Raw genomic sequence first — 19,372 nt, 5'->3', positions numbered from 1 at the left:
TCCGCTGGGAATTACGTTAGTAATTTTAGTTCTTATCTGGCAACACAATATGAGCCTCCGGGTTCTGTTGTCTGAATAATGAAATTTCTTAGTTATCCGCAACAATAGAAATCTGTTTCATTTCCATTTCCCACGCACTTGCTCATGCGCTCCAACGTGAACCACGCTAAGCTCGACTAGAGGTCTCCTCACTTCCCAGAATGAAACCTGTATCTTATCTGCCATGTCAAACTTACGTGCACCTTTCATCACCGACAAGGGTATTATGCCTAATCGTATCGAATATGAGGGAGCCGACTACAAATTTCCAAAAACAGATTGCACCTAGATGCCAAAATCCGGTTATGAAGGTAAACCTTGTCCACTCTGACGTGATATTATAATTCGTCTCTACATTCCCTAGCTGCCGGCTATGTTCCCGCGAATCATATTTATTTATTCAAACAGGGATAACAACAGGATACAGCGCTTAGCTCTATGGTCAAGGAGTAGAGATAAAGCCGCCATTCCCGGGCTATCATATTGGGGATTTGATCCGATTCCAGAAACTGCGCCACATCCACTACTGGATCACTCCGGGGACGACAAAGATCCAAGTTGGGAGATACCAAGGGGTCCATCTGCTCCTCGTACCAAGCAGTCCATGTCGCATTTTTCAAAGGAACCATCAAAAGCCCCGGGATTTGGTGGTTCTTGGATGGGCTTGATGAACCCTGACGACGGGAATTGGTGGTCCTGGAGACGGGATTTGATGGGCCTGAAGAGAATAGGTGAATGTCGACCAAGTAAAGCGACAAATTTTCGCATCTTAGGATACGTGAAGGCTTAGAACTAGTTGGTGGTAGTGGAAGGATGACTTGAAAACACAGTACTTGTCTCTCCTTGGTGACTTCTTTTGTGCAGCACAAAAGCTTCCCCTAACGGAGGCCAAAAATGAGAGTCGAGGTATACGGTAATGCACCGATGTGTCTAATCGTCGCTAGGCCCCGAGAATGACAAAAACGGTCCTATGTAGCTCGTGAGGCCTTGATCGCTCCAAAAGACCAAGTGATTCCGACTCTAGACTTGAGGGGTGCACCTGTTGTGGATATTTGATTACTCACCAGTCCTGATTCCGGACGGCTTAGCTCAGACAGTCCTTGCAAAAACGGTATGATTGCAACCGAGAAAGTATGTCTCTAGAGATCCTTTGGCCGCCCGTGGCCAGGACCACTAGACTTGTCTGTAAGACAACTCAACATTATTTTCAGGACAGCCGACCAAGCCCGTGTCCAGGACCGCCAAATCTGTCCCCAGGAACACTATATCGGTCTCTAGGATCACCACATAGGCCACCAGGAACACCAGGCCCGTCTCCAAGATCACTAATCAAACCTGTCTCTAGCACCATTGAGCCAGAAAGACACAATCTCTGGATGCTAAACAAGAACCCGAGCTACTGTATAACATTTTCGATTTTTAACCAAGACTAAAGCGCTATTCCGGAAAGATCCTGAGAGGGGCCAGTCAAGATTCTTTCCCACCTTTACCACGGTATCTCTTCGGGATAAAGCTATCAGACCGCCTCAATCTGGATAGTATAGATAGGAGAAGGAACTGGCCAGGGAGAATTTGGTTAGTCGAGCGTACACGGACGATGACCGCATCCCCCCTCAAGGCAGGAGAGATAACGTGATGTCTCGTCTAGTGCCATCGAACCCTGGCGCATCAGTAGACAGGTCGATATTCTGTTAAATTTGGACGGGCTGTCAATCTTGATGTTTCTAGAACGAGACTGGAGTGGCGTCGCTGTTTAAACTCGGGTACATCGCAGAGAACACGGCTGCTTCCAGGAACAGTGCATGTGATGCGAGGAGCAACAAGGTTCCCAGGAACAAAGAACACAGTTCCCAGAACCTTTTGAACCGTCTTTAGGATTGACGCGAGAGCCTCTGGGAACAGTGTTGCTCCTGGCATCACATATGCACTGTTCCTGGGATCGACACTGTGATCATGTGGGTCCATCACCTCGTGCGAGTCCTTGATACTGATGGAACAGCCTCTGAAGCCGTAGATTAGGACTCCACCCAGCTATAGTGGTTCTAGGAACGCATCAGTAGGCCCCGGAAACCTGATTACTCGTAGAACTACGGGCGCAGTTCCCAGGAGGCAGCCGATCGATGGTACTCCAAGACTGTGCTCCGAATTTGATTGCGGCGAAGCAGATGTAAAACTGCAGACCGTGTATTCTTTCGCAATGACTAGCATGCCTCCGTACCAGAAGCCGAGGGCCATGCAAAGAAAGACAAGTGATTGCGACACCGCATATAGAATGGATGCCTTGATAACAGGTAGGATATTAAGTCGACGCTGCTTGCCAAGCGCAGCAGAATAAGTTTGTGCGACATGGTGTTCGAGCCCGAACGAAGCCGTGGTCCGGATCATCGCGATGGCTTCACACACGCCAGTTGCTGATTCAATGTGGCATTTTTTGGTATGAACTTGATACTTGGAGAGAATGCCAAATCGAAGATAGCCACATACGATAAGAATCGGTATGGAAGACGCCGTTACTAAAGCCAGCTTCCATCCAATTGCAATGGAGAGAATAAGAGACCCAAGGAGGGTCGTCACCACGTTGAGCAGGCTGCCAAGTGTGGTTCCACTGAGTCCGGCAATGTTTGATGCGTTGCCAGCTATGGTTGCAGTGAGCTCCGCGGTGGTCATCTTGTCAAAGTACGATGCATCTTGCCGAAGCATATGGCGAAATTGCTCCATTCGTACGCGACGTACGAGTCGCTCGCCGCAATAGGCAAAGGCGACACCTTCAATCGAAAATGATAGTAATTGGCCAGCCGCCAAAACTATGTACATGATGCTCCAAAAGCTTGTGTCGCTTGTCAGACGCGCTCGATCTTGCGTGACATTGAACTGAGTCATGGCTACAATCAGCTTCGCCAGAAAGACTGCTGACACAGGAAATCCAGCGCCGCATATAATGGAGCAGAATAACCCGAGTACCATCCAATGTTGTTCTGGTAAGTTGAGTCGTGCAACTGTGCGTATGAGTGTCCACGTCGTAATATGTTGTTTGCTGTTTTCGCTTGGCTGGGAAATTTCACCAGCTTCTTCATCGGCTCCTCCATCTGGATAAAGTTTTACGGAATGTTCGAAGCTTTGCATTTCCGTCTTCTCTTGCCGTGATACTGTTTCGCTTGTGGCAGCGTCTGTAGCTTCCTCTATAGCGCTCTTCTTCTCATTGATCTGCTGTTTCGAGATGAGAGTGGAGTACACACCACCTTTTTCGAGCAACTCGGTATGTGTACCTTCTTCCACCACAGCGCCGTTGCTGAGAACGATGATTTTATCCGCCTTCTTGACGGTAGAGAGACGGTGTGCAATAATAACGGTAGTCCTAGAGCCAGAAGCGCTGTCAAGCGCTGCTTGTACGACTTTTTCTGATTTCGAGTCTAAAGCCGATGTGGCCTCGTCTAGAAGCAGAATTTTCGGGTTTGAAACGATCGCACGGGCAATGGCTATACGCTGTTTCTGACCACCAGAGAGCAAACCGCCAGACTCGCCGATTTCAGTGCTGTAAGACTTCGGGAGGTTGGAGATGAAATCGTGAGCGTTGGCTAGTTTCGCAGCCTGCTCTATAGCCTCTCTCTTTACATCAGGAGGAGAATGCTCCAGATCGGCCCCAATAAAGCCGTATGCAATATTGTTGTATATAGACGTATTGAACAGCATCGATTCTTGGCCAACGAGCGGCATCTGTCGTCGGATCCACCGAGGATCTAATGTGGTTATATCGTGCCCATCTAGTAATACTTTGCCATCGATTGGCTCGTAAAATCGGTGTAGGAGACTAATGATGGTAGATTTGCTGGATCCGCTTGCTCCAACGATGGCAGTGGATTGGCCGGCTGGAATAGTGAGGCTTAGATCCTTCATGACAGTGACTCCTGGCCGCGAAGGGTAGATCAATTTCACATTTTCGAATCGGATCTCGCCACGAACGGCAGGCAATGTTGACCCAGATCCGGATGTCGGGTCGATCGGCGATTGTCTGTCGATGACGGCGAATATTTTCGCGGCCACAGACAGGCTCTTGATCAAAGCTCAAAGGTTGCTTGGCATGTTTCCCACCGAAAATGTGCCAGTCATGATGGCGAGCAGGATAGTAACAACGGAAGCCAGGCGGATGTCGCCTGCACCGAGAAACCTGGCGCCTTGCCAGAAGGAAATCGCGTATCCAAGATACATGATGAGAAATGTGACGCCAAGCATAATGCCAAAGGTTGCTTAAATGCGAAATCCAGGCTTCTCGGCCTTGGCTAGACGTCCATCGTGAAGTTGAGCTAGCTTCTCCTGGCTCCCGAAGGCCATGGCGATTCTCACAGAACCAAGGACTTCGTTTGCAAGGCTGTCTCCTTCGGCGTACAAGCCGTACGACTCTGTCCCCCATTTGGTGACTAAATGAGAACCGATTGCCATCGTCATGATAATACTAACAGCCATGGAGCAGAGCATAAGTGTCAACTTCCAGTTATTTGCAAAGCAAACCACCAGGGCGCTCACAAAGGTTGCTAGCGCAGCAAATGCGAGACCCAGCTTTTCTGAGATGCCATCTTGCAGTAAATTCGTATCGGCCGTAATGCGGGTCGTCAACTCCCCGGTTTGGATCGTATCGTAGAAGCCGATGTTTTGTCTCAAACAAGCCTTCACGAATTGCTCCCGCATGCCGCAGCTAATTCGCTCGCCGAAATGCATGAAACCGGCCGTTGACAGAGCTACAGTGAAGAATTCACCGATGGCCAGGTATATCAAATACAGAACAGTATTCACAGTTTTGTCATTCAGGTCATGTTGATCCAAGACACCGCTGTACGCTTCATTGAGAACTCCTGCCAACCTTCCAAATGCAATGGACATTACCGGGAGCGCTGCGCTGCCTGCGATAGCAGCCATGGCTGAGATGGAAAGCACTACATAGTCGTAAGTTGTCGCATATCGAAGTAAGGTGCCGATATTGGCTTTGACGTCTTGAAGCCTCCAGCCAGCTATCGTTACTTGGAGGCATGTTATGAAAATGTCGAACATAAACAGGGTGGGAATCCGTGTTGGGATTTCTTGATTATAAGACCTTAAATGCCTATGATGATGAATTCATTCGCCCGATGTTGCTCACTCTATATAAATGCTGCTATGCGGGAGTGCTGTCGGGCCTGCCGACAGCTTTAAAAAAAGGTGACCAGCCCATTGGTGACCTTTAAGAAACTCGTAGCCCGAGCCTCTCGCTGGCCCCATCGAATGTAGAAACAAAACAATAAAACAACAAAGGAAAGCAGATGTGTAAGTGTTTAACCACTTGCACCGCATTAAAATGAACGTTCCTGGCACTCACCGCCTTGGCTTGGGCTCCGCTCCACCTTTACACCACCTGCCCCAAACTTGCCCCTGTAATCTCCGTCACCCATCTTATCTGTCGGCAACCGCTAGCGCGCTCGTTTGACTCAAGAGAGTGCAGTTGACCTGGCACTCCACTCCTCGCGGGCACTATTCTTCTTCTTCCGTCACACTGTTCTTGGGGGTCATTCTCTCTCTACTTCTTCTACACCGAGAGCAGTTGGATCCACTGCTTGGAACTGGTTCAGAACCCCTGTTTTGACCATAAAGTCGGCAACGGTAGTGCGCGCTTCGGGGCGTGTCAGAAATTCGTCTCGACGAATGACGATCCCTTGCCCCGACAGGGCGCGCCGCATCCAGTCCCGCTCCGCTCGGTGGAGCGGGCACTCCAGCAGGACGTGAGTCACTGTCTGGTTGCCCAATTCGCAGTCGCATCGTGCCGACTCTCGTCGGTTGATGCGAGCGAGATAGGCGCTTAGTCCGATTCGTCCTGTGCGCAGCTGTATCAGGATTGAGGTAGTTGCTTTGCGAAGCCCAAACCAATATTGGAGTGTCTTCTTTGTGGGTACTTCGATCAGTCGCCTGGTCGGCCGACTGATCTTTTCTAGCGCCCATGCCCTCTCCCACTCGATTTTCGCCTCTCGGTGCAGCCGCCGTTTGGCTGCAGCCGCGAGGCAGATGGACCGATTGAGCGAGTTCCGCGGTTCTTCGAGCCTCTGTGCAGCTTCTTTCGCGTGTGTGTCCACGATCTCGTTGCCTGCCACACCTTGGTGAGCTGGAATCCATCTGAGTTCCGTTCGAATGCCCTTGTTCGCCAATTGGCGGATAAGGTCCAGGCATCCAACCAGGTAAACCTGGCCAGAGGGCATGCGCGGTCGTCGGAGCGCTTTCAGTGCCGCTTGGCTATCCGCGAATATGGTCAAGCCGTTTTTTGCGCGTCTGAGCCTGGACTCATTGCCACCGAGAACTAATTCCAGAGCCATCTCTATGGCCCGTAGCTACGCAGAGTACACGGTTGACGAGTCGTCATCACCCATTTGGCTTAGAGCGATGTGCTTTCCCGTCTCATCTACTGCTGCTGCTCCTACTTTACTCTCGATGCCGCTTCCGTCAGTATACATAATCAGGGGTTTCTCTTCTGGGGCTTTCCCAAGTATCTGGTTATGACGTTGCACAGCAGCGTCCCGGTCCTCGATCGTCACATTTGGCGGTGCTTGCCACGGTGCCAAGACGAATGCCTTTCGACTCTCCCAGTTTCTCGTCAAAGCTCCCGAGGGAGTCGTTAGACATCCACCCGGTTTCCAGGCTTGAGCCTCCATGGGTGACCATCCAGACCAGTCTCTCTCACCTGCCGGTCGACGTCGAAGCATCGTTGGTGGGATAGCGAAAACAGGACCCGTTCGTAGTCTCAGTGCCGCAAGACTTGAAGAAAATCATCACCCTTGTCGTGTAAGACAGAGTCTGCATCGAGATGATCCGCTGCGGTCTTCAGGTAAAAAAACTTTAACATTGATATCCGCGAAGCAATGCCGACATAGACGACAAAAGCTCGGTTTTCCCAGCAGCAGTTGTAGCGAAAGACTTTTCTCCACCGGCAGGGGCTGTATGCCTTGACCTTGCTCGATAATGCTCGATAATTTTGGTGATAAAAACCGACCCGAGGCTGCCGTACCTTTTGAGGAGCTCTTGAAATTGAGCCTTTTGAACAGAAACATGGAATTTTCTTAGCATAGTGTCAAGGATGATATTCTGAAGAGTGGAGATACCGGCAATCTGGGAATAGATTATGTCTTTTGCGACGAGGATAAATGAAGAGGATTGCCAATGCCACTCCGCCCATGCGGAAAAGTTCTGACAGGCCAGTGACTCTAACGAATCAATCCGATATTTTCTAGCCGCAACAGCAACCCGAGCATGGACATGAGCAATGCGGCGAATACCTTCCATAACGCCGGACTGTCTTGATGATGGATCTGGTTCTTGTTCAATCATATGCATGATCTTACCAGCGCCGGGAAGTCGACCATTTTGGAGATTATCTTCGTAATATCCTTTGTATAGGAAATCGAGAACTCGTATGAAGGTTTCAGCTTCGTCTTGGGCAAGTTGATGGTGCAATGTGCAGATCTCTATGCAGGTAAGCATACATGATGAGCGCTTGATGACTGATAATACCTGAAGTTCATCGTTAACGGCATTTTTGAAGTAAAGAGACTGCGTGCAGACGACTGAACGATGTTTTTTTCCATGCTTTGCTATGTGGCAAATTGATATCAGCCAAAGAATGTTGTCAAGCAAGGCTATTACATAGTCCGGTGGGGTTTCTTCCTTGATCATATCAAATTCCCCATAAACACCAAATGAAAAATGAACCTAAAGCTTACTTTCATTTTTCGAAATTTAGTGCATGTCGACGGCAAGGTTCGATTTAGTCGACACGGGAAGTAAGTTTGGGCGCTCCGGTACTCGCAATGTCTCCCGCGCATCCAGACATGAGATTACACTGCCAAGGCTTCATTTTCAAAATTAAGACACGCTAGACCTTATCAGGCGAAAATAAAAATAGTAATTTTCCAGTCTTTTATAAATACAGTCGCTTACATAGCCTAAGTCATGCATCGTATGCTTCTGTGTGTATGGCAGATACAAGTATTGCTGGAATCTTCCAGAGAAATGCAAACAGTTCAAACAGCTTCTGCACAGCTGGATCACGCGGATCTGACAACCTTTGATCCCCTCCTAGAGCTAAATATATACCCACATTTTTAAATCACCAACAGCATTCTCAGTACTCACTGAATCTGCACAGAGTTCTATAAACTCAATATCCAGAGGTTGTTCGTTGGGCATTTTGCGTAAAACCTCATCATTCGTCTTGTCTATAATCCTATCGGTGTCCAAAAATATGAGCTCTTTTACGCGTGTACTGTCAGTGGAGGATTTCCCGCAAATTCCTCGGACGAAATTTTCAGCAGTTCGTTCTTGAAGGTACACGGCACGAAAGATATCGTCGTCTCTGTGATAGCCCTCTTCTTTATGAAGGCGAAAGTAAATGCAGAGCGCTACTTGTGTCAGTCAAGCGCGCCATCTTGGAATCTCTAGCTTAACGAACGCAATTGCTTTGGTTTGAAGTCAGACTCCGCTGTCAAGGGCGCTCGTTCCCGAATGAACGCTATTTGCGGGCGATCTGCTGTTGGGGTGAGGTCTGAAGATTCTTGATCCAGGCCCAGGCCCCACTCTATTTCACTTTCATTTGAACCCTCGTTGGATCTTGAGGATCCCTCGTTAAATGACAACGGACATGCGAACTTGTTTGGTCGAAAATGATCGCCAAACTTTAGGCTGAATGCTTCTAACAGCTGTGCTGGCCTGCATGGATCACATGAAACTTAGCCTCGGTATTTATATACTTTTTAAGGTTTTGTCCATACCTTTTTTTCGACATGAGAGTGCGAAGATTGAGGAATCGCGTCGATGACAGTCGACTGGGTTGTGTGGATACTGCGAAAGGGCGTTACCTAATATTTATTCCGGAGAAATGTATCCCCGGTCTTCCTCTAGTCCAACGCGTCGTCTACCCGCCTTGCTGATCATGTGGACCAGAATCAAGTACAGAGCCGCCACGATTCACCTTCCTTCACGGAAACATTAAGAGAGACCCTCGCAATTCCTGCCTACATAAGTTAATTCTTCAAGGTAAAAATTGTTATTTTTGGGTATTTCGATCAATAGTAGATATTGAAACAGACTGTCGATGTGTATGATACAGTATTGCCAATCAAAAACAAGCCTCAGTAATCGTGAACAACCCCTTGGGCTCCCTAGACGATCAATGAAACCCAATTAATCTATTAGAAGTAATATACAATTTAAGCCTTGCTCTTTGGAGGTTCAACCTAAGATCTGCTTCAAAACAATCCGCTTATCTAGACTGCGGCATATCCTCTCCTAGGCTGTGCCATAACCCGCAAATGGGTAGGTCAAGTCAACCCGCAACCCTCCCCATGCGGGTTGCGGGTTGGGTTGCGGGTTACCCACGCTAGCCCATCTTTACATAAAATTCTAACACTATCCCTAAATAGGATGGATAAATCTGATTATTCATATGATTGATTACTGTTATTTACATATGTTTTGGTCACGCATATGAATTTCTGGTTATTCAATAATAAGTAACATGAATTTGAAAGAAATTAGGTTATATGTAAAAAGAGCGAGTCTGGTAATAGTACTATTCTTAAAATCCAATATAGTTAAAGTAGGTTATGGTTGTTTAAAGGATTTTGGGTGGGAAATGATTGGTTAAGTTGGGAATATATATCTTTAACATGGAACTGTTGAAGTGCATTTACTAGAAGATCATCTAAACTTCTTTGCCCTTGTGTTATAATTAGCTTAATTTAAACGTTCTTAGACTGCAATTAATATATTATCCTAATGTTACTTTAGATGTAGACTTGTTTTATTATTGTATCTTCTTGATTGACCAGGAGATCAGTTTAAAGTTGATCTATTACTGCTAAGTATACCTTAGGATTTAAGAAGGTCAACCTGTTGGAATATTTTGGGTAAATGGGTAACCTGCAAAGTCAATGGGTTATTGCGGGTTTCTTATGGATTTCTCGCGGGGTTCTCGCGGGTCTGTTGTGGGTTCTCGCGGGTTCTTGCGGGTTCTTTGCGGGTTACCCATAAATCTATTAAATCTACCCAATAGGAATCGTAGATTATAGGTTAAGTTATGATAGATCAACATACTCAGTTTTTAACCATGCAGCGCAATCACATCCCCTGTTTATCACTGAATCCACGAATTCGCAGTCTGAAAAATTTCTCGTAAGTGCCCATAGTCTCATATTCTTCTAAAGCATCTATTCCCCCTCTTTGCTTTTTATGTCTCAACTCCAATACTCTGATGCTGATGGCTTCTCATCATCTATCTACGATGGTGATATAGAGAATCTTACTTTTCTTCCACCAGAGAACTCGCATCTACTATACACATCCGATCTCTCAGTCAGCCAGCAGACAATTAATTCCTTTGATCAAGAGTTTCTTCGACCATCCGCTCCTCTTACGATCCCTTTATCTCTTACACGCGTTGGCCCAGATCGTCGAAAGGGTTACGTCCTCTACGAGAACATGACACATAGTGATTGGGTGGATTGGTGGCTTCAGACTGACTTTGGGAAACAAAGTAGGATACGTTGGGACTCAAAACACCATTCTGAAGTTTGGAACCAGTTCGATCAGGTAGCAAATGCCTCTGATGGTGCGCCAAAGGTGATGTGTAAACGTTGCGGGCAGATCCTTGAGCATCCCCAATCTCTATGCGCTGGAACTACTATGCGCCATGGAACTTCGTCAATGAATAAGCATTTAAAGGGTATCAATTGTCGCAATTCCACCAAAAACAAGACGCAAATATCTGGTATTACCCAGTTTATACAGACAGCTGTAAGTATCAAATATTTATCTTTTCTTCTAACTTCTTTAATATTGATTTTCATAGAGCAGAAACCCTTCAACCGATCAGAAATTTACACAGGACACATGGGAACAGAAGCTTCTTACTCTCCTTACCGTTGCACGGCTTCCGTTTCGACTAGTCGAGCACCCTGAATTCCACAGCCTTATCAGAATGGCCCAAACCGCCCCAACGTGCCCTGAGATCCCCTCACAAAAAACCATTCGACGCCGGCTACACACTACGGTGAAGGAGAGACAGGAGGATATACTCCAGAACTTACCCGCTGGGTCTAAGATATCGATCGCGCTTGATTGCTGGACATCTCCATTCTCACAGGCATTTATGGCTATCAGTGGCTATTTCATTGATGAGGACTGGCAGTATCGTGAGATCCTTCTTGGATTCGAACCGCTTTATGGAACACACTCTGGTGCGAATCTAAGTGTAGTTCTCCTCGAGACCCTTCAGCGACATAAAATTGAGGATCGAGTTCTTGCAATTGTTACTGATAACGCATCAAACAACAAGACGTTAGTCGATACTCTCCAGCAATCTATGTCAGATGATATTACCCTAATACGGGTTCCCTGTATCGCTCATGTTATTCAACTCAGTCTGAATGGGCTTCTGGGATCTATGAAGGCTGACCCTCTGAATGAGACAACTGAAGTACGATGGACTGAGCAGCGGTCCCAGTCAGCTCGCATGAATGCGAAGCATCATGGACGAGAGATTGTGAGAACGTTAACTAAGGAAAGGGATTTTACTAGCCATATCATAATCCAATCAATATTACTAACTAATTCTCTAGATTCGCAGTCTTGCCATCTATATTAACGCTAGTCCTCAACGCCGGGAAGCGTTCTACAAACTTCAATCTGAATCAGTCAAACTTACGCCTATTCAAGATGTCAAAACACGTTGGAACTCCACATTTCTTATGCTTCGCCGTGCGAAGCGACTCCAATCTATCTTTAATCCTTTCTGTGAGGGATATGATCGGATGGATTTGATGCTAGACGACGAGGAGTGGCGGCAGATTGATTATCTCCTCTGGATCACACAGCCATTTTTTTGAGTTTACTAATGAACTTTCGAAGACAAAAGATGTCACGACCCATCATATCTTCAAGATTTATAACAAGCTGTTTGAACATCTTGAGCTAGCGATTTCCCAACTCCAAAGAAAGAAGGCTACTTGGAAAAAGAAGATGCTTGAAGCACTTCAGGCTGCCCAGCAGAAGCTTCGAGATTATTACTCTGAAACAGATAATATCCGAGGTGACCTTTATGCAATTGGCACCATTATTGCGCCAGAGAATAAGCTCCAGTTCTTTATGACCGACGACTGGTCCTGATCAATGGCGCCAGAGATACCGACAAAGCTTTAAGGATTACTTAGTCCCCTACCAAAGCCGTCTTGCCAATGGACATGATTCCACTCCCTCCCAATCATCGACTAGGGTAGGATCACGCCTAGAAATGATGCTAAAAGGGAAAAGGCAACAGGCAGCACCGCGTGACGAAGTTACGCAGTATCTTGATAGCGGTAAGTTTCAACTCTCTCTTATACTTAATTATTATTAATATTCTCTTTAGATATAGCTGAAGTTGCTCCTCTAGCATTTTGGAGAGAGAATCAGTACCGATTTCCAGCACTTGCAAATCTCGCTCGGGATGTCCTTTCAGTTCCAGCATCTGGTGCTGGCGTTGAACGACTATTTAATACTGCTCGTGATATTTGCCACTACCGCAGAGGGAGACTAAATGCCACAACTATTCAAGAATTGATGATGTTCCTTTGCACTTCAAGGTTTGATATGCAAGAAGAGCAGTTTAAGTTCTTGAAGGAGTTTTACTCTTCTGATGAGATTGAAGCAGCAAATGAAGAGAGAGAGATGATCCACCAGATCAGTTTCATCTTGATCCAATCAGTGACGATGAGGAAGAGCATACACAAGGGCAAGAGGAGGCTCAAAGGTCTAAATCACCTGAAGACCATGATAAGCTTGATTTGCCTATGATAGAAGGGGTAGATACTCAAATACGCACATCAGGGAGAGTGCGTAAGCGTGTTAGACGTGAAGATAGTGACTACCTATATGATTAGCCTTTTATTCAATATATTCACTTCACATAAGATTTACTTCAATGATTCACTAATAAAGATTCTGTTTTAAAAACTACTAAACTGTACTAGTAATACTCAAAAATACAAGTGAATCCTACATAATCTATGCAGAGAGAGCTATTTCTATGTTTGTCCTGTTTGACGACCCATTGGGTAACCCGCAAACCCGCGCGGGTTTCCCATAAGCACCCATAACCCGCGTGCGGGTTGAACATACCGACCCATTTCCCTACCCATAGGGAGGATGGGGCGGGTTCGGGTGCGGGTTCTTGCGGGTCATGGCACAGCCTAGATATACATGAAGCATATACGATGAGTGGAGGATATACGGAGTGACGGACCCACATAGCTTATCTGGGTTCCCCTGAACGCGAGGAAGCACCTCTCTCTTGCTTCCTCGCGCTACGTCTTGTATCTAGAGTCGACAATAGTTGTTCTTAATATTGATCTTTCATCTGGAGACACTATCCAACTCTACGCATACGTGAGACCCTCACACTGATCCTGGAGACAGGACATGCAATCCTAGGATTGTCACAGGAGTGGCTAGGAGCCTAAATGCTCCTGAAATACTCCAATCTAGGTTAAACAAGATATGTAAGAAGAACTACATAGGACCTCACGTTATATAGCAAGCACTATGTAACCGTTAGCTTGTGCCCTGGGGTCGATCACGACTGGGGAACCTGATGGCAGGGCTGGGGGGAACTATTTTCCGACCGAGTCGTCCACCCTCATCCGCCGCCTTTCTTATGCTACGGCGAGAAGGACTCTACTACGAGACTCGGGAGGGAGTACTCCGTACATTTCGGAGAGCCGGAGCAACCACGATTGAGGCTCCATTTCCAAACTACTCCCCGGAATTTTTTTCGAGTGGTTCGCTCTGGCCCGAAGGCTCGGAATGGAGCGGAAGTACGGAGTACCCATGCCGTTCTTCTTGCAAGCAGGGTGAAATAATTTTTTGCCTAAGTCCTGGGGGGTTCGAGGGTAATAGGAAAATGCACGGACCTCAGATCTAGGTGGAGAAGGTGCTGTTGTTTAGCCAATCTTATTCAATCAACACTACTTTTCTACAGAGAGGACAGGCGTTTAAACTACCTTCTCACCACTCTCTGCGGCCTCATATTTGAAAATTTAGGAGTTTTAATTGCTATTTCACCACCTCCGTTTTTCCTCTAACCTTCGTTGAACTCACCATAAAACACTCCTTTATTCCTTTAGAACCAGTTCATTTAAACTGATCAAATTAGTAGAGACTGGTATAATTAATTGCGAATCAACGGTAGCCGTGCATTACGAACCCTGCAGGACGAGGAGCCGCAACTTACTGAGGGGCCGCCGAGAGCCAACTGCTCCCATAAAGTGAAACAACGCGCTGGGCAGTCACGTGCGACCAACGACTGCTACGTTGGAAACCCCATCCTTTGGGATCAAAAACCGAATGCAGATAATTTTGTGAAGATTATGTTTAACCAGTAGCTCTTCCCCAGATGTTGCAATCTCCAATAGATGAGTGTGCCTTGTCAAGTAGCATCTAGCTGGGGTTCCGTGCATTTCCTAATACTCCGTACGAAGTCAGCGATCAATTGCTGATCATATCGCTAATAAGCCCAATGAGCGGCTACATGCCTGGGCGTTATGATGTCCTCGTGTGCCTCCTTGAGCTAGAAAGTTAATGAGGTGGCCAGAATCGGCAGTAGGAATTGGCTGGTTTGGACATAGCCATCTAAGCACAGTCCCGTAAGTACATATGGGAATTTCCCTCTCACTGCGTACATTAGCGCAGATCATAGTAGGGAGAATAAGTTATGGCACTCCAAAGTGGAGCTGGGAGTAAAAATGGGCCAATAAAATCTTTGGGCCAGGCAACTGTTACGGGCCCTGCAACGACCAACAGTTTGAGGGGTCCCGAGGCCCAATCATTCCCAGGAGCTGTGCATTAGCTCCAAAGTCACGTGCAGACGGTATACCTTGCGATCCCCCAGGAGTACCGATTGAAACCATTTCGCCCTGATCACTGAGCAATCACTGAGCACCAGGGTGAGCGACCCACTCGGCAGACATTATCCTATGTATATGTCATGGAGAGTACTATACTCTTACGCTTAATGAAGACAAGCTTTGGTTGTTGATATATAGTGACCTGAAATAATGCATTTACTATGGTGTTTTGGGGTGGGCCACTCGCCTGTGTGGGCCACTCGCCCGTGTGGGCCACTCGCCCGTGAATTACGTTATGTCAAATTATGTAACGTAGTTCCCGGCCACCCTGGCCACCTCGCGTAAAATCGCGTCATCCAACCTACCCACCTTCTTCAAACACCTACTATGCCACCAATTCGCTCTGAATCCTGGCAGAAATCGGCCAACCAAGAGGGAAAAATCTTATTAGCCCTTAAGGATATTAAAAATGGCCGCATCCTGTCTATCCGCGCAGCAGCGAAGCTATACGAAATACCACGCGCTACGCTCCAAACACGAACTCAAGGCGTAGCCTCTATCGTGGAGAGACGCCCCCCTGGTCATAAATTGACCCAATTGGAAGAGGATTCGCTTACTGAGTGGATTCTCTCTCTGGATACGCGTGGAGCAGCACCTAGGCCAGCTACTGTGCGAGAAATGGCCAATATCCTACTAGCTGCACGCGGTAATAACCCTCCGGCTACTATAGGCAAAAATTGGCCATCAGCCTTTATTCAGAGGCGTAACGAGCTTCGTACACGCTTCTCAAGACGTTATGACTACCAGCGTGCACTAAACGAAAACCCAAAATCGCTACAAGAGTGGTTTAAAACTATACAACGCATTATCGACGAGAACGGTATATAACTAGAGGATATATACAATTTTGATGAGACAGGATTTGTAATGGGCCTTATTTCAGCATAGAAGGTAGTTACACGAGCAGAATACTACGGTCGGCGATCTATCTTACGGCCAGGAAATCGTGAATGGGTTACTACGATTGAAGCAATCTGCGTAGATGGCTATTCGCTACCGCTATGTGTGATATTTAAAGGCAAAGTTGCTATCGCAGGTTGGTTTGATAACCTACCTAAAGATTGGCGATTTGAGGTCTTAAATAATGGCTGGACTACTGATGAGATTAGCCTACGTTGGCTATAAAAGCTCTTTATCCTATTAACGAATTCACGCGTTTATGGCCGTTTTCGGCTATTAATTCTTGATGGCTATGATAGCCACCTTATACCCCGATTCGACCAAATTTGTGCAGAAAACGATATTATACCTCTTTGTATGCCTGCTCATTCTTCACATCTACTACAACCACTAGATGTTGGGTGTTTTGTAGTACTTAAACGCGCATATGGTCGCTTTATAAGTGATCTTGCGCGTCAAGGATACAACCATATTGATAAGTTCGATTTTTTGGATGACTACTAATGTGCGTGGCTAGAGGTCTTCCAACAGCCAGCTATTATTTAGAATAGCTTCGTAGCTAGTGGCCTAGTGCCTGTTGATACAGAAAGAGTACTCTCTAAGTTTAATATCTCTCTACACACACCTCCGCCACCAAGTAGCCAGCCAAGCAGCAGATCCAGCCAATTCACACCAAAAACACCTAGAACAGTGGTTCAGCTACAAAAGCAAGCTTTAATGCTTAAGGAGCTACTAAAGCAACGGTTAAATAGCCCTCCAAGCCCATCAAAAATAATGCTGGATTAGATTATCAAAGGCCACTATATATCGCTACACAACACTGCGCTACTAGCGGAAGAAAACGCAAATCTACGTGTAGCGAATAAGAAGAAACGCCAGAAACGCCATTGGTTAACTAGACAGTTACCCTACAAAGAGGGTTTGACCGTCGAAGAGGGGCTAGAGCTAGTTCAGCAGCTAAATTTGCTAGATAAAGCTGCTATGGTAGATTCGCATACGCAGGGGGAATTACCTATTCAGGCGAACCAACCGGCTACTAGGGCTCCGCCTCAGTGTAGTAGGTGTAGGGAGATTTGCCACAGGATTAATATATGTAAAAATCGCTTTGTTTAGCTGAATTAATGGGTGCTGGTTGAGATAATCGATTTTAAATTTTTTTAATGGGGTTGGGTGGCCAGGGTGGCCGGGAACTACGTTAAACAGTGGTATTACATAATTTGTTGTGTCTCTAACAAAAGCTGTTGTGGCCCTATCAATTCCCCACGAATAGGGCATATTTATCTACAACCTGCATCCACTTATCACACTCAGGACTGCCAGTTACAGATTAGCAGGTCGATATTGAGCTCCACTGCGGCATTTTTGCTAGTGTTCATTTTGGAAGTACTGTCCGTTCTGCAAAACGCACCTGTTGTAAGGGTGCTGTACCGGCTTTCCTACGGAAATCGCCCGATAATCCTAGGAACTTGCGAGTTATCCACAATTATCACACGCTAAGGTGGGATAAACCTGCTCGGGAGGGACGATCAGTTACGAGTTTCTCAATCGCTGGTGATCATTTGTTATCTCGCCATGTGGGCCGCCAGTAGCCATTGGCATAAATCCCTCATCGACGATCAGACCGGTCTCATTCGTCCTGATGTCATGGAGGTTCGTCTCAGACAAGGGTTTGGGGCACGGGACTTTGAGATACAACAATCCAGGCGGAGAACGGAAGTCGAAGTTGCCTAGCGGATCGTCCCTGTGGTAGGTGCAATTATTTGCCTGGCTGCGAACTTGCTGGTGTCACTACTGTACGGCCCTGTGTGTTCCGAAAGGGCATAGAAAGACGTGGGGCTTGTGTCACCGGTAATATTTTCACGTCAGAATTCAGTTAATGAGTCATATATTTGGGTCCGATAGCAATTCGCATGTAGGTAGAATTCGCCACTCCTATGATGTGTGTAAGTGTGCTCCAGCAGATCTAGGGACTGAGTGGATCTGGAAGCAGATGGTGGGTTCCTGTCCAACACTCGAAGAGGTCAGGGCCCGCCTTGTACCTACCACAGGGACGATCCGCTAGGCAACTTCGACTTCCGTTCTCCACCTGGATTGTTGTATCTCAAAGTCCCGTGCCCCAAACCCTTGTCTGAGACGAACCTCCATGACATCAGGACGAATGAGACCGGTCTGATCGTCGATGAGGGATTTATGCTAATTTGGTTACTCTGTACTGGCGGCCCAGCGAGATAACAAATGCCACAGCTATGGATCGGCAATCGTGGCTGGCTGAAGTGTCCAGTAGCGGTAAATGCCAATATTTGCCTTGTGCGTGCAGATTCTCCATCAGGGCTGCTTATATGCCGGGAATGGTCCAATACTGATGGCCACTACTCTTACGCCCTGATGATCCTTCCTGGTCAATTTCACTGCTTTCAGAAATCATTATGACCTCTATGAATAATGTCTCAGCCCCACCACGTTGGTGCGTTAATGGGCAGGAAGTGGGATATAAATGTCTATAAATATGTCCCAAGACCTCTCACTTCCAGGAGGGGATATCTATAACTATGCTCATTTTTCCAACCTTTGCCTTACCAAGTTGTCCTGAATACTCTCATCTTCTCAAGAATCATCATGAGCGATGATAGCTCTCAGCCGGATTGGAGCAAAGTATCTCTCAGTGATGATTTCATATGGGCCGATGGTGTAAGCGGCAACGGCCATCCTTTCAAGATTGGGGCCCTGAAACCAAAAACTCCGTCGACAGCCGACGCAGACCAGGCTCCGGAGCTCGGCAAGAACGCAACCATTGGCACCAACAACGAAGAAACATTCTCTGTTGCCAGCAAAGTCCCCTTCGACATCAAGGTCGACTGGCCACGTTCATACACGGATGAGTGGTTCGACCCCACCGCGGAGGAGACCAGGACTACCAGCATCACACGATACAGCCTACAAGTTGCTGGCCCCTTCGGCTTACATCAGTTCAGCTTTAGCTGTACGGAGCCGTACCATTTTTATTTCTATGACAAGACCGGCGATTGGTATGGGGTCAATGTCTTGTGGCCGAGGCCGTGGTCGTATCACACGGTGTACTTTTGGTCAAGCAATGCTGATATTGTAAGGGTAACTGGTTCATAGGCACATACTAGTGCCAGTACGCTATACCAATATCAAGGAGGAACCCCAACCCAAGTTATCCTAGCGGGGTAACTCCAATTCCAGCAGCCAAATTCTATCTTAAGGGTGTAGCTCCAATAAAGTTCAATGGACTTGGAGTAGTCCTCTTTACTATGGAAGAAAAAAAAAGAAGAGTGTCCAAGTTCATTGGACATCTTTTTCCTGAGTCCATCGTCAAGTAAAGTGTCTTACGAGAAAGTTGAAAATTTCAGTAACTCTAAATTGACCACCTTCCTACTCCCCATTTAAATCTTAGATCTCCCAGTAAACTCAATAGCTCGTACGAGACGATCCAAAGATTGTGAGTTGGTGGAATTATTTTT

General features: G+C 46.8%; 8 protein-coding genes across 8 annotated transcripts; 4 read left to right on the top strand and 4 right to left on the bottom strand.

Annotated features, from left to right (window-relative positions):
- Positions 1–1,707: 1,707 nt before the first annotated feature.
- Positions 1,708–4,245, bottom strand: N7503_006551 (ABC transporter; the record flags this gene model as incomplete). The annotated part of the gene is made up of 3 exons (XM_057066098.1): positions 1,708–2,070; positions 2,131–4,089; positions 4,129–4,245. The coding sequence occupies 3 exons, from the start codon at positions 4,243–4,245 to the stop codon at positions 1,708–1,710; spliced, it is 2,439 nt and encodes an 812-aa protein (XP_056921567.1).
- A 39-nt stretch (positions 4,246–4,284) lies between these two features.
- On the bottom strand, positions 4,285–5,082 carry N7503_006550 (P-loop containing nucleoside triphosphate hydrolase; the record flags this gene model as incomplete). Its single annotated transcript, XM_057066097.1, has 1 exon — positions 4,285–5,082. The coding sequence occupies one exon, from the start codon at positions 5,080–5,082 to the stop codon at positions 4,285–4,287; it is 798 nt and encodes a 265-aa protein (XP_056921566.1).
- A 491-nt stretch (positions 5,083–5,573) lies between these two features.
- Positions 5,574–6,758, bottom strand: N7503_006549 (ribonuclease H family protein; the record flags this gene model as incomplete). The annotated part of the gene is made up of 2 exons (XM_057066096.1): positions 5,574–6,333; positions 6,391–6,758. The coding sequence occupies 2 exons, from the start codon at positions 6,756–6,758 to the stop codon at positions 5,574–5,576; spliced, it is 1,128 nt and encodes a 375-aa protein (XP_056921565.1).
- Positions 6,759–6,891: 133 nt separating this feature from the next.
- Positions 6,892–7,415, bottom strand: N7503_006548 (uncharacterized protein; the record flags this gene model as incomplete). The annotated part of the gene is made up of 2 exons (XM_057066095.1): positions 6,892–7,344; positions 7,395–7,415. 2 exons carry the CDS (start codon positions 7,413–7,415, stop codon positions 6,892–6,894), a joined length of 474 nt encoding a protein of 157 aa, XP_056921564.1.
- Positions 7,416–10,278: 2,863 nt separating this feature from the next.
- On the top strand, positions 10,279–11,933 carry N7503_006547 (zinc finger BED domain-containing protein; the record flags this gene model as incomplete). Its single annotated transcript, XM_057066094.1, has 3 exons — positions 10,279–10,842; positions 10,898–11,590; positions 11,667–11,933. 3 exons carry the CDS (start codon positions 10,279–10,281, stop codon positions 11,931–11,933), a joined length of 1,524 nt encoding a protein of 507 aa, XP_056921563.1.
- Positions 11,934–12,337: 404 nt separating this feature from the next.
- Positions 12,338–12,939, top strand: N7503_006546 (uncharacterized protein; the record flags this gene model as incomplete). Its single annotated transcript, XM_057066093.1, has 2 exons — positions 12,338–12,404; positions 12,455–12,939. The coding sequence occupies 2 exons, from the start codon at positions 12,338–12,340 to the stop codon at positions 12,877–12,879; spliced, it is 492 nt and encodes a 163-aa protein (XP_056921562.1). The 3' UTR covers positions 12,880–12,939.
- A 2,375-nt stretch (positions 12,940–15,314) lies between these two features.
- N7503_006545 (uncharacterized protein) lies at positions 15,315–15,815 on the top strand (the record flags this gene model as incomplete). The annotated part of the gene is made up of 1 exon (XM_057066092.1): positions 15,315–15,815. One exon carries the CDS (start codon positions 15,315–15,317, stop codon positions 15,813–15,815), a length of 501 nt encoding a protein of 166 aa, XP_056921561.1.
- A 2,688-nt stretch (positions 15,816–18,503) lies between these two features.
- N7503_006544 (uncharacterized protein) lies at positions 18,504–19,010 on the top strand (the record flags this gene model as incomplete). The annotated part of the gene is made up of 1 exon (XM_057066091.1): positions 18,504–19,010. One exon carries the CDS (start codon positions 18,504–18,506, stop codon positions 19,008–19,010), a length of 507 nt encoding a protein of 168 aa, XP_056921560.1.
- Positions 19,011–19,372: the final 362 nt, after the last annotated feature.

This window comes from Penicillium pulvis, assembly GCF_028828015.1.
Source record: "Penicillium pulvis strain IBT 33274 chromosome Unknown contig_3_segment0_segment0, whole genome shotgun sequence".
Lineage (NCBI taxonomy): Eukaryota > Fungi > Ascomycota > Eurotiomycetes > Eurotiales > Aspergillaceae > Penicillium > Penicillium pulvis.
This window is presented reverse-complemented; position numbering and strand designations above follow the sequence as displayed.